Source organism: Natator depressus, chromosome 10 (assembly GCF_965152275.1).
Source record: "Natator depressus isolate rNatDep1 chromosome 10, rNatDep2.hap1, whole genome shotgun sequence".
In the NCBI taxonomy this organism is placed as follows: domain Eukaryota; kingdom Metazoa; phylum Chordata; order Testudines; family Cheloniidae; genus Natator; species Natator depressus.
Window position 1 is genome coordinate 17,415,689 of NC_134243.1, and position 13,847 is coordinate 17,429,535.

General features: G+C 45.8%; 2 protein-coding genes across 3 annotated transcripts in view; both read right to left on the bottom strand.

Moving 5' to 3' along the window:
• The window catches only part of VPS35L (VPS35 endosomal protein sorting factor like), a 121,866-nt gene that overhangs the window by 13,134 nt on the left and 94,885 nt on the right, over positions 1-13,847 (bottom strand). The gene's annotated exons all lie outside the window — the stretch shown is intronic.
• On the bottom strand, positions 6,991-9,191 carry LOC141994400 (myb/SANT-like DNA-binding domain-containing protein 7). The gene is made up of 2 exons (XM_074964612.1): positions 8,073-9,191; positions 6,991-7,482 (listed from the first exon to the last, which is right to left on the bottom strand). The coding sequence occupies exons 1-2, from the start codon at positions 8,623-8,625 to the stop codon at positions 7,397-7,399; spliced, it is 639 nt and encodes a 212-aa protein (XP_074820713.1). The 5' UTR covers positions 8,626-9,191; the 3' UTR covers positions 6,991-7,396.

A 13,847-nucleotide genomic window follows, 5' to 3' on the forward strand; every position in this document is an offset into this window, starting at 1 on the left:
CCCGCATATGAAATCCTTCATAAAGACCTGACACCTGTGTTTTTATTACCATTGGCTGATCTTAATTGCACGCTGCAACACAAAGCAACATACAGCACAACATACGAATCTTCCATATGGCCAGATCCCTTGCTTTCACTGAAGCTAGGTAGGTTTTGCCATTGACTTTAATAGGAGCAGGATTGATTAAGTTGATGGACAATTTATGCTTTATCCAATACAAGCACCAACATATAGTTTTGCAGAGTGTTCCAGCAACCACAAACCTGGAGCCCTCATATATTACCATACCGCTTTACAACTGCAGAAACGCTGCTTGTCTCTGTCAAAGCAATAGTGTTCATGGAAAGAGAATTTCAGAAATATTGGTGAAAACTGAAAGGCTTGTGCCCATTTTGTAGCACATACCTCATACACTGTTCATGTAAATTTTTCACTTAGCTGTTCCATACCTTTTGTTTGTAACTTACTATATGAATGCAAAGCTGACAATCTGGACAAAAATTTGGCTTATTGACATTGTCACCCCAATTTTCCAGATCATTAACTATTATAAAATGTGTTACTGGGACAAGTGACACCAGTTTCTCTTCAATGCTTAACCCCTCTAGCTGATTCTCCCTGTATACCTGGGAAACCTAGTCCCATAAGTATAAGGAAATCAGGCATGTGTGCAACTATCCAGGTGACTCCGGAATTATATATGCATGTTGCTTACACCAGGTTTATATTTATTTGTATACCTAAAAAATGGTAAGGCATTCTAAAATAAAACTTGATTAACTGAAAATCATGGGCAATACTGACTAAATTCAGATAATAGCAGGAATTTTCAAAGTAGTCTGTATTGTTTTATACCAACTACATAGCCTTCTTTCACCTACTCACTTTAAGCAACACTTATTTTAAAGAGAATACATTACATGAAGAATTTTCAAATACAAGCATACTCTAGAGAAATCAGGGAGTGGGAGAGGAAGATCATCCCCAGCCCTCAGAGAACTTATTATTTAAAAGGTTTTGTTTTATTATTTTATTACTCTTTGGAAACTACTTTCCTTGCATGCTGACAAAATAACATGAGAAATGAAAGCTTAGAATGAACAGTCAGTATGGTTACTACTGATGCACCACATTCAATTGGTGCTAGAGCAGCTTTTAACTGTTATTAATTGCAGTTTTATTTTTATTTTTTTAAATATTGCAGTAAAAAGTAAATACATGCTGAGCAAAAACACGAGTGATGTAATTTTAAAGCTCATAGGTTCAAACATTTTACACAGCCACAGACTTGATACAAAAAACGTAGCCCTTTTTTAAATAGCTGTGGCCTCTGTTTCATGACAAATATCTATTTTATCAGTAATGCCAGTGGGCCTCATCTGAAATCAAGGATCCATTCTGCTAGGTGCAGTATGGACATACACACACAGCCACTGCACGACAGAGCGCGCACTAGAAACCTACGTAAGTGAAACAAAGCTGACTACAGAACAAGGAGATCTGATTCAGTCATTTCTCATACACAGAGTTGCCAACTTTCTAATCACACAAAATGGAACACGCTTGCCCCACCTCCTTCCCTGAGGCCCCGCCCCCCAGCCCTTCTCCTAGGCCCCTCCCTCTGTTGCTTGCTCTCCCCCACCCTGTCTCAGTTTCACCAGGCTGGGGCACGGAGTTGGGGTGCGGGAAAGGGTGAGGGCTCCAACTGGGGATGTGGGCTCTGGGGTGGGCAAGAGATGAGGGGTTAGGGGTACAGGAGGGGGCTCAGGACTGGGGCAGGGGGTTGGGGTGCAGGCTCTGGGAGGGAGTTATGGTGCGGGAGCAGGTTATGTTTGCCAACTTTCTACTTATGCAAAACTGAACACCCTTGCTCTGCCCCATCTCAGACGCCCCAGCCCTGCTCACTCCATCCCCCACTCCCTCTGTCACTCACTCTCCCCACCCTCACTCACTCATTCTCAAGGGGCTGGATCAGGGGGTTGGGGTGCGGGGGGGGGGGAAGGGCTCCGGCTGGGGGTGCGGGCTCTGGGGTGGGGCTGGAGATAAGGGGTTTGGAGTGCAGAAGGGTATTCTGGGCTGGGACTGAGGGGTTTGGAGGGTGGGAGGGGGATCAGGGAGTAGGCTCTGGCTCGGGGTGCTGGCTCTGGGAATGAGGGTTCTGGGGTGCAGGATGGGGCTACAGGCTGGGATCGAGAGGTTCAGAGGGTGGGAGGGGGATCAGGGCTAGGGTCCGGGGTTGTGTCGCTGGAGGGGGTCAGGGGTACAGGTTCCGGGTGTCGCTTACCTTAAGCGGCTCCTGGAAGCAACGGCATGACCCCCCTCCAGCTCCTTCGTAGAGGCGCAGCCAGGTGGCTCTGCACGCTGCCCCGTCCGCAGGCGCCACTCCTGCAGCTCCCATTGGCCCCAGTTCCCAGCCAATGGAAGGGGCAGAGCCAGCGTTTGGGGCGGGGGCAGCGTGCAGAGCCCCCTGGCTGCCCCTACGCATAGGAGTCAGAGTGGCGACATGCCGCTGCTTCCTGGAGCCACGCAGAGCCACGGTAGGAAGGGAGCCTGCCTTAGCCACACTGCGCCGCTGACCAGACTTTTAATGGCCTGGTCAGCAGTGCTGATCGGAGCCACCAGGGTCCCTTTTCGACCAGGCATTCCGGTTGAAAACTGGACACCTTGCAACTCTAGATTCCAACCTGGGGCAGGGGGTTGGGGAGCAGGAGGATGTTCAGGGTGCGGGCTCTGTCCAGGCAGCACTTACCTCCGGTGGCTCCTGGACACATCCAGTATGTCTGGCTCCTAGGTGGAGGGGCCTGGAGCTCTGCTCGCTGCCCACACGCACAGGCACTGCCTCCACAGCTCCCACTGGCCACGTTTCTCAGCCAATGGGAGCTGCAGAGCGGGCGCTTGTGGCAGGGGCAGCACATGGAGCTCCCGTAGCCACCCTTGCGCCTAGGAACCAGGCATGCCAGCTGCTTCTGGGAGCCACACAGAACCAGGGCAGGCAGGGAGCCTGCCTTAGCCCTGCTGCGCTGCTGACCAGACTTTTAATGGCTCGGTCAGCGGTGCTGACCAGAGCCACCAGGATCCCTTTTCAACCAGGGATTCCGGTCGAAAACCAGATGCCTGGCAACCCTAGTCATACAATCTATGCAATCAGTCAATATGGCGGAAACCAATTTATTTCACTTTGCTGACCATAAGCAGTTTGTCTTGTATCTATAGATGTTTAATTTGTTGGGTTGTTTAGATTATGATCTAAGCCTTAACTCTGCAGCATCGGCTCTGGATGTCTGCAAAAACTGGAAATTCTGCAGCAACAGATAAATTGAACAAACTTGGTTATTTTAAATAAATCCAGATAGCAAGTTTTTAGTGCTATGTATTTTGATATTACATACAATTTTTTAATATCACCAAAATTTACATCTTGAATGTGCCACAGATGATGATAACTGCACTGTAGAAATTGCTAGGGATGAAAAAGGAACTTTGACAATTGGGAAAAGGACAGTTGTAGCTTTTGACACATGGGAATATACCAGAGGTGGGGGTTTTGTTTTAAATGCAAATAGGAAACCTCTCCTCTTTCTTCCTTTGTTGTGGGAAAGGTACAGGTGACTTGAAAAACAATAGTTTTGGGAAGACTGGAAGACCTGGACTTCTAATTCCATACCTCAGCAATCTGTGACAAGTATGGCTAAGATTTTGGGGCTGAAGCAAAAATACCATGGAGGTCTCTGGAAGTCATGGATTCTGTGATATAATCATAACCTTAGAGATAAGCAACTAGTGCCTCTAATTATCACCCACCAGTATTTACCAGTACATTCAATGATGGATACAGTTCATTAGCTGGATATTTCAGTTATAAGCTGAAGTGAGCAGCAGCCAAGTAGCTGATATTTTAAATTGCCATTACTAGGTTTCAGAGTTAACACATTGATACCCTTGTGAATTCACAGCTCTTCAAGCTATTGTGTCAGGCTGCTTGTCTGCATGCAGGAAAGCAATACTGCATTGATTTACGTTCAGTTCATGTTTGGTACAAACTTTGCAAACATCAAGAAAACCTAGATTCTGCAGCACAATACCTCAGTGGCATGAGGTGTATGCGTGACAAATTCCACAGGAAAGAACAATGAGAATCACCGGGCTCAGATTCTGAAGCGGTGAATCGATAAAGTGCCAAAAAATGGTCTGTATTGGAAGAAGCATGCTGGGTAAATACTAGCATTAACAGGTTCTAATGTGTGATTATCTAAGGGTATGTCTACACTACGGAATAAGGTCGAATTTATAGAAGTCGGTTTTATATATTCGAGTGTGTGTGTCCCCACAGGAGTGCATTAAGTGCATTAACTCGGCGAAGTGCTTCCACAGTACCGAGGCTAGAGTCGACTTCCAGAGCGTTGCACTGTGGGTAGCTATCCCACAGTTCCCGCAGTCTCCGCTGCCCATTGGAATTCTGGGTTGAGATCCCAATGCCTGATGGGGCTGAAACATTGTCGCGGGTGGTTCTGGGTACATATCGTCAGTCCCCCCTTCCCTCCCTCCCTCCCTCCGTGAAAGCAAGGGCAGACAATCGTTTCGCGCCTTTTTTCCTGAGTTACCTGTGCGGACACCATACCACCGCAAGCATGGAGCCCGCTCAGCTAACCGTCACCGTATGTCTCCTGGGTGCTGGCAGACGCGGTACGGCATTGCTACACAGTAGCAGCAACCCATTGCCTTGTGGCAGCAAACGGTACAATACGACTGGTAGCCGTCCTCGTCATGTCCGAGGTACTCCTGGTCGCCTGTGTGAGGTCGATCAGGAGCGCCTGGGCAGACATGGGCGCAGGGACTAAATTTTTAGTGACTTGACCAGGTCATTCTCTTTAGTCCGGCAGTCAGTCCTATTGAACCGTCTTATGGTGAGCAGGCAGGCAATATGGATTGCTAGCAGTCCTATTGCACCGTCTTCTGCCGAGCAGCCATGAGATGTGGATGGCATGCAGTCCTTCTGCACCGTCTGCTGCCAGCCAAAGATGTAAAAGATAGATGGAGTGGATCAAAACAAGAAATAGACCAGATTTGTTTTGTACTCATTTGCCTTCTCCCCTGTCTAGGGGACCCATTCCTCTAGGTCACACTGCAGTCACTCACAGAAAAGGTGCTGCGAGGTAGATCTAGCCATGTATCAATCAGAGGCCAGGCTAACCTCCTTGTTCCAATAAGAACAATAACTTAGGTGCACCATTTCTTATTGGAACCCTCCGTGAAGTTCTGCCTGAACTACTCCTTGATGTAAAGCCACCCCCTTTGTGGATTTTAGCCTCCTGAAGCCAACCCTGTAAGCCGTGTCGTCAGTCGCCCCTCCCTCCGTCAGAGCAACGGCAGACAATCATTCCGCGCCTTTTTTCTGTGCGGACGCCATACCAAGGCAAGCATGGAGGCCGCTCAGCTCACTTTGGCAATTAGGAGCACATGAAACACCACACGCATTATCCAGCAGTATATGCAGCACCAGAACCTGGCAAAGCACTACCGGGCGAGGAGGCGACGTCAGCGCGGTCACGTGAGTGATCAGGACATGGACACAGATTTCTCTGAAAGCATGGGCCCTGCCAATGCATGCATCATGGTGCTAATGGGGCAGGTTCATGCTGTGGAACGCCGATTCTGGGCTCGGGAAACAAGCACAGACTGGTGGGACCGCATAGTGTTGCAGGTCTGGGACGATTCCCAGTGGCTGCGAAACTTTCGCATGCGTAAGGGCACTTTCATGGAACTTTGTGACTTGCTTTCCCCTGCCCTGAAGCGCATGAATACCAAGATGAGAGCAGCCCTCACAGTTGAGAAGCGAGTGGCGATAGCCCTGTGGAAGCTTGCAACGCCAGACAGCTACCGGTCAGTTGGGAATCAATTTGGAGTGGGCAAATCTACTGTGGCGGCTGCTGTGATGCAAGTAGCCCACGCAATCAAAGATCTGCTGATATCAAGGGTAGCGACCCTGGGAAATGTGCAGGTCATAGTGGATGGCTTTGCTGCAATGGGATTCCCTAACTGTGGTGGGGCCATAGACGGAACCCATATCCCTATCTTGGCACCGGAGCACCAAGCCGGCGAGTACATAAACCGCAAGGGGTACTTTTCAATAGTGCTGCAAGCTCTGGTGGATCACAAGGGACGTTTCACCAACATCAACGTGGGATGGCCGGGAAAGGTACATGACGCTCGCATCTTCAGGAACTCTGGTCTGTTTCAAAAGCTTCAAGAAGGGACTTTATTCCCAGACCAGAAAATAACTGTTGGTGATGTTGAAATGCCTATATGTATCCTTGGGGACCCAGCCTACCCCTTAATGCCATGGCTCATGAAGCCGTACACAGGCAGCCTGGACAGTAGTCAGGAGCTGTTCAACTACAGGCTGAGCAAGTGCAGAATGGTGGTAGAATGTGCATTTGGACGTTTAAAGGCGCGCTGGCGCAGTTTACTGACTCGCTTAGACCTCAGCGAAACCAATATTCCCACTGTTATTACTGCTTGCTGTGTGCTCCACAATATCTGTGAGAGTAAGGGGGAGACGTTTATGGCGGGGTGGGAGGTTGAGGCAAATCGCCTGGCTGCTGGTTACACGCAGCCAGACACCAGGGCGGTTAGAAGAGCACAGGAGGGTGCGGTACGCATCAGAGAGGCTTTGAAAACCAGTTTCATGACTGGCCAGGCTACGGTGTGAAAGTTCTGTTTGTTTCTCCTTGATGAAACCCCCCGCCCCTTGGTTCACTCTACTTCCCTGTAAGCTAACCACCCTCCCCTCCTCCCTTTGATCACCGCTTGCAGAGGCAATAAAGTCATTGTTGCTTCACATTCATGCATTCTTTATTCATTCATCACACAAATAGGGGGATGACTACCAAGGTAGCCCAGGAGGGGTGGTGGAGGAGGGAAGGAAAATGCCACACAGGACTTTAAAAGTTTACAACTTTAAAATTTATTGAATGACAGCCTTCTTTTTTTTGGGCAATCCTCTGTGGTGGAGTGGCTGGTTGGCCGATGGCCCCCCCACCGCGTTCTTGGGCGTCTGGGTGTGGAGGCTATGGAACTTGGGGAGGAGGGCGGTTGGTTACACAGGGGCTGTAGTGGCAGTCTGTGCTCCAGCTGCCTTTGCTGCAGCTCAACCATACACTGGAGCATACTGGTTTGGTCCTCCAGCAGCCTCAGCATTGAATCCTGCCTCCTCTCATCACGCTGCCGCCACATTCGAGCTTCAGCCCTCTCTTCAGCCCGCCACTTACTCTCTTCAGCCCGCCACCTCTCCTCCTGGTCATTTTGTGCTTTCCTGCAGTCTGACATTATTTGCCTCCACGCATTCGTCTGTGCTCTGTCAGCGTGAGAGGACAGCATGAGCTCGGAGAACATTTCATCTCGAGTGCATTTTTTTTTTCTTTCTAATCTTCACTAGCCTCTGGGAAGGAGAAGATCCTGTGATCATTGAAACACATGCAGCTGGTGGAGAAAAAAAAAAAGGGACAGCGGTATTTAAAAAGACACATTTTATAAAACACTGGCTACACTCTTTCAGGGTAAACCTTGCTGTTAACATTACATACATAGCACATGTGCTTTCGTTACAAGGTCGCATTTTGCCTCCCCACACCGCGTGGCTACCCCCTCAACCCTCCCCCCTCCCTGTGGCTAACAGCGGGGAACATTTCTGTTCAGCCGCAGGCAAACAGCCCAGCAGGAATGGGCTCCTCTGAGTGTCCCCTGAAGAAAAGCACCCTATTTCAACCAGGTGACCATGGATTATATCTCACTCTCCTGAGGATAACACAGAGAGATAAAGAACGGATGTTGCTTGAACGCCAGCAAACATACACTGCAATGCTTTGTTGTACAATGATTCCCGAGTACGTGTTACTGGCCTGGAGTGGTAAAGTGTCCTACCATGAAGGACGCAATAAGTCTGCCCTCCCCAGAAACCTTTTGCAAAGGCTTTGGGAGTATATCCAGGAGAGCCGCGAATGCCAGGGCAAAGTAACCCTTTCACATGCTTGCTTTTAAACCATGTATAGTATTTTAAAAGGTACACTCACCGGAGGTCCCTTCTCCGCCTGCTGGGTCCAGGAGGCAGCCTTGGGTGGGTTCAGGGGGTACTGGCTCCAGGGTGAGAAACAGTTCCTGGCTGTCGGGAAAACCGGTTTCTCCGCTTGCTTGCTGTGAGCTATCTTCTTCGTCCCCAAAACCTGCTTCCGTATTGCCTCCATCTCCATTGAAGGAGTCAAACAACACGGCTGGGGTAGTGGTGGCTGAACCCCCTAAAATGGCATGCAGCTCATCATAGAAGCGGCATGTTTGGGGCTCTGACCCGGAGCGGCCGTTCGCCTCTCTGGTTTTCTGGTAGGCTTGCCTCAGCTCCTTCAGTTTCACGCGGCACTGCTTCGGGTCCCTGTTATGGCCTCTGTCCTTCATGCCCTGGGAGATCTTGACAAAGGTTTTGGCATTTCGAAAACTGGAACGGAGTTCTGATAGCACGGATTCCTCTCCCCATACAGCGATCAGATCCCGTACCTCCCGTTCGGTCCATGCTGGAGCTCTTTTGCGATTCTGAGACTCCATCATGGTCACCTCTGCTGATGAGCTCTGCATGGTCACCTGCAGCTTGCCACGCTGGCCAAACAGGAAATGAGATTCAAAAGTTCGCGGTTCTTTTCCTGTCTACCTGGCCAGTGCATCTGAGTTGAGAGTGCTGTCCAGAGCGGTCACAATGGAGCACTCTGGGATAGCTCCCGGAGGCCAATACCGTCGAATTGTGTCCACAGTACCCCAAATTCGACCCGGCAAGGCCGATTTAAGCGCTAATCCGCTTGTCAGGGGTGGAGTAAGGAAATCGATTTTAAGAGCCCTTTAAGTCGAAATAAAGGGCTTCATCGTGTGGACGGGTGCAGGTTTACATCGATTTAATGCTGCTAAATTCGACCTAAAGTCCTAGTGTAGACCAGGGCTCAATCAGAATAAAGGTCTATTTGGTATAAACACATTTTAACACCTGGATACATTTTATGTTATGTGCTTCGTGCAGATGCCAGGAAAACTGTTCCATCACATGAAGTCAGTACTCCCCATTGAGTTAATACTCAAGTGGCCCACCATTTTGCATCACAGGCACCGAAAACTCTTAATTGCCAATGCACTAGGGCTCTGGATCCTATGACAATTGCATCTACAAGTAGGTAATGGCTGAAAAAAATCCACTAAATCCAGAGGAAAGATTCCATATTCATTGTACTTGGTACTGCTGCCATTTGAATGGTATTTGCACCTAGTCAGGCATGAAAGCTATTTCACTGCAAGCTGAACTCATTTCAGAAATCCACCAGCATCTTTAATGGAACAAACCAGCAGCTGCAAGAGGATAGTCCCATGTTTGTTGATGTAGAATGAGATTAAAGATTCTCAGCAAGTCATGGCCAGTCCTCTTCGGCTGTGTATATTTAGCATCATCCTCTTTCATGTCACAATTTTCTACTGACTACATAATAATCTGTATGCACTTATTTACGATCTGTTGATTTTAATTTTCTTCCTCAGCAAAATCTAGGTATTTCTAATAAATCAAATCTCCAAGAGAATTAAAAAATCCAATGTCCCCCAGACATCCTTCACAATCATTCCCAGTTCTCTCTCTTTGTACAAGGCACTCCAAGAAATCCATATAACTATGGTGCTGCTGTCTAGAAACAGAAATGTTGCCCCAGGGGAAGAGGGAAAATAACTACTTCACATAGCTTTTTTCATTTGATGATATCATAGGACTTTACAAACATTTAAACTTCAGAACATCCCCAAGAAAGGGGTAAGTGTTATTCTGACCCTTTTATAAATGGAAAAAGATAAGATCACATTCACTTTCTTAGAGATTCTGAAAGAGACTAGGAAGATCTTCACTACAGTCCGATGTTCCATATTGGCTCAATTGTAAACTTCCTCCTAGGCTGCTACATCTTGTCATGGATGGTGACTTTATCTTGGTAGCCCATCCACCAGAAGAACTCAAGTATTTATTTTAGATCTGCCTTTGTCTGAAAATCAGCATACCATCAGAAGGAAGCACAGTCTTAGAGCAGGGGACCAAAAGTCAAGATATCTGGGTTCTATTCCCAGTTCTGCTACTAACTCACCACCACACTTTCAAACATTTTAATCATTCTGAGCCTCACTTTCATGGTTCCAGCTATACAATGAAAATAAATAAATAAATATATAATTGCCAGAGTGAGATCTTAGCGTCTAGGTGTAAAAACCACAAGCAATTACAATCCACAAAGGACTCTTCTCTGCCATATATTTTAGCCTTTTTCTGGAGCACACTAAATTTGCAGCATCTTTTTTATCACTGTCAGAATCAGATTTTTTGTAACTGATCACAACTTTTAAAATTTTAAATTTTCCTGCAGAGAAGCCAACCCTTCCTAAATGGGTATTTAGAAAATAGGAAGCAGAAAACCAGTGCAGATATCGCTTAAAGGGGAAATTGGGCCTCTCTTTTCCTTTACATGGATCCTGAAATAGGATTTAAACTTTGCTGACACTAACTGCATCTCTCCTCTTTACTGAAAGTCTATTATGCCTCAGTGCTGTCCAAAGTGTCAGTGTCAGCGACCTGCAAGTCCAATGACTGGAACGCATCCAATGCATGGGAAGGTTTTTTTTGCTAGTTGTTTCACCTTCCCTGTTATGATTTAAGAAGATACAATTACCACATCCAAACACAGCTGCATTTACAAAAAAATATGTTTTGTTTTTAAATGCCTGGAAAATATGACTTTCTTCCCTTCTCCTCCAGCATTATGTCTCCACTATAATGATTCAGATTCTAGTAGGGAAATATTTATTTCTATATCCCACAAAAATGACAATGAGCTTCTAAACCCATCATCTGTTTATGGTTAGACTGTTAGGTCCATATGAAAACAGGAAGCAGGTACATAAAGAATTGGGGGCCTCTCCAACAGAAGGATGGCCATAAAGGCCTGATCCTGCTTCCAGTGAGGTCAATGGTAAAATTCCATGTGTTCAACTGGAATAGAACTGGTCCCATCATGATCATGAAGAGCTAAAGCCTCAGTTAAAGATGGCTGTGATCATCCCCTCACACATTTTTCCCTACCTTAAAAAGAGAAACTTGGGATCTTTTGCAGATAACTTCTGCCAAACCAGCCTACTCCAAGCAACTGGGTGATGGGCAGCCTCCCTCAGTTTCTACATCTTGCAAGATTAGCATCATACAAGGAATTTAGCAGAATGAGACAAAAGTTGGAGTACATCTGAAAGAACTACTGGGTAGCAGATGCAACCACAAAAGTTTAACTGTGTCAAAGTATGCAATGCAGACAGTCTTTGGTGCACTGCAGGGGCTAAAACACTTAGTGCTTAAAACTGAGTCAGAACAAAACTTACTTCATTTTTAGGGTCTGGGGCAAGTATCTCCATTTGGGAAACCTTTTTCCTTAGTGCTGACAGTGGCACTATTTGATACATTCAACTTGTTGATAAATGTTAACAGGTCTGTTTTGGTCATTTGTTATAATTAGAATAATCTTAGGTTTGCCACTGTGAAATCTCAAGATATAGCCGTAGTTTTAAAATGGTGATTCCCACAACAGATACTAGCACTTGAACCTGCTTTTATATTTATTTATATAATATATATTATATATATATATATATATATATATATATATATATATATATATATATATATATATACACACAATATATATATATACACACACACACAGATTTGAGTCTATCTCCTGTAAAACTGGCAACAGTGTTTGCATAATAGATCATTTTATCAGATGTGTCCCCACATACTTGAATTTTAGAGCAGGACTGAGCTTTAAATTCTGAGGTTTAGAGCTGTTAAATAATATATGCATACAAAGTGTTGACAAGCCTAAGCTTTGTTGACAGTTCAGACAAAAAGAAAGACCCTCTAAACATATAAATGCAAATAGTTTTAACAAATTCTAAAAGTTTTGATAGAGATTCTTCTGAAAAGTTCTATTTACTTCTACTGGGAACTGCACTAACTAGTCAGTTGTATAATTATTCAGGCTGATTCACCCATCTAAAAATTTTCTTTGAAAAGAAAAAAAATATTATTGCTGTTCTTATAAGCTTGTTCTTTGATCTTAAAAATATGGGCCAGTTGTCTCACTTTCTCCTTTTTGTCTCCTTCACTATATATCATAGAATTAATTAGGATGAACTGCAAGAAATATTTAATTTTTCTAATGAGTTGTAATTTCTTAAAGTACAAAACCAAATAGAGTTCAGCCCTCAGGATGATCTTAAAAAAAAAAAAAAAAAAAAAAAAAAAAAAGATGAAGCATTAAGGCTAAAAAGCTAAAATCCAAAGCTAACAGAACCCAAAAGGCTATTCCAGTAGAGAGAGAGTGGGAAGTTTAACAGAAGCGACCAGTGGATGCTCCTATTGGGTGGTTGATGCTGTGTCTTGTCAAACAATAAGTGGCATACTGGAAAAAGTGATTTTCTTCTTCCAGCTCCACATTGCCACAATGCAGTAATCCTGGAGGTATGAAATAGTCTGCAGAGAAAGCCTTCACAAAAGGCAGCTGGCAGGAAATCCCCAAGCTGTGGGAAAGTGTGTCCACAAAACAAAATTCTTCACCTATGCATACCCAGCTATGCTCAAGTTCACATCTGGATTTTAAACAAACAAGCCTATCTTAGTAACCTCTCTCTACTGCTTTTCCTGCAGCAGTGTCTGGAATTCACACGACTACAGTAAGCTTACACCAGAACTGGCAGAGTTAAAAACAAGGCTCAAAACTGACTTTTATCCAGAAAGCAGCACACAGTCTTTCAGGCATAGCATTAGGAAGTTATGGAGCCAATAGAACAAAGACAGGCCAACAAATGAGAGATAAAAGGGATCAGAATACAAGACCCAGGGATATGGGGTGGAGTTGCAAAAGCACAGAGGTAACATCCAAGGTTGAAGCTAGCCAGGAGGTGTCTCAGAAAAATAAAAACAGGAGAGTTAGAGGGTCAAAGATAAAGCCTTGAGGCTCCTCAGAGCAAAAGATGAGGGATAAAATAAAGCCTCCCTCAGGAGATATAATAATTACAGAGAAGTGTGCTAGAGACACTCTTTTCATGCTGGCAGCTGAGAGCACCTCTTTTCACAATGCTAAGGTGTGCTGGGTTGAGTTTATAGCTCAAAAGGTAAGTGATTATGATCTATATTTTTCCTGAGACAGGTCGGTTAGTTATAACACAGTCCTTTCACATTGGAACAGACCCCAAAATTGGATTCTTGTCCCTTTTAGATGCTATTTCAGCCTTTTTGTAAACACTGGAATCCTCTTAATGTACCTGATGAACTTTAATAGAAAGCAAATTATTTTAATCTCTTTGATAAAGTATGTGAGGGTCATGCATGACAACATATCTATTGGGAAGCACAAATTCAACTGTTAAAGAATCTACTGGTGAAATAGATAGTGAGGATAAAAACAAACAACAATGATTAAGGCTGCGAGTCTGTCACTGAGGTCACAGATTCCGTGACTTTCCAGGACCTCCGTGATTTCTGCAGCTGCCGGTGCAGCTGACCCACAGGACAGCCACACCGGATGCTGCTGGAGCGGTCCCAGGAGCCGCCTGAGCAGCAGCCAGTATGGCTGGCCTCAGGGGCCACTGGAGGAGCAGCGGTCCCAGGGACCGCCCTGGAGACCTTCGGAGTATAGGTCCCTGGGGGCCTCAGAGCAGCGGGCGGCTGGGAGCAGTCAGCCCCTGCCATCAGTGCAGGGGCTAGCCATCAGAGCAGTGGTGTCCCGGGC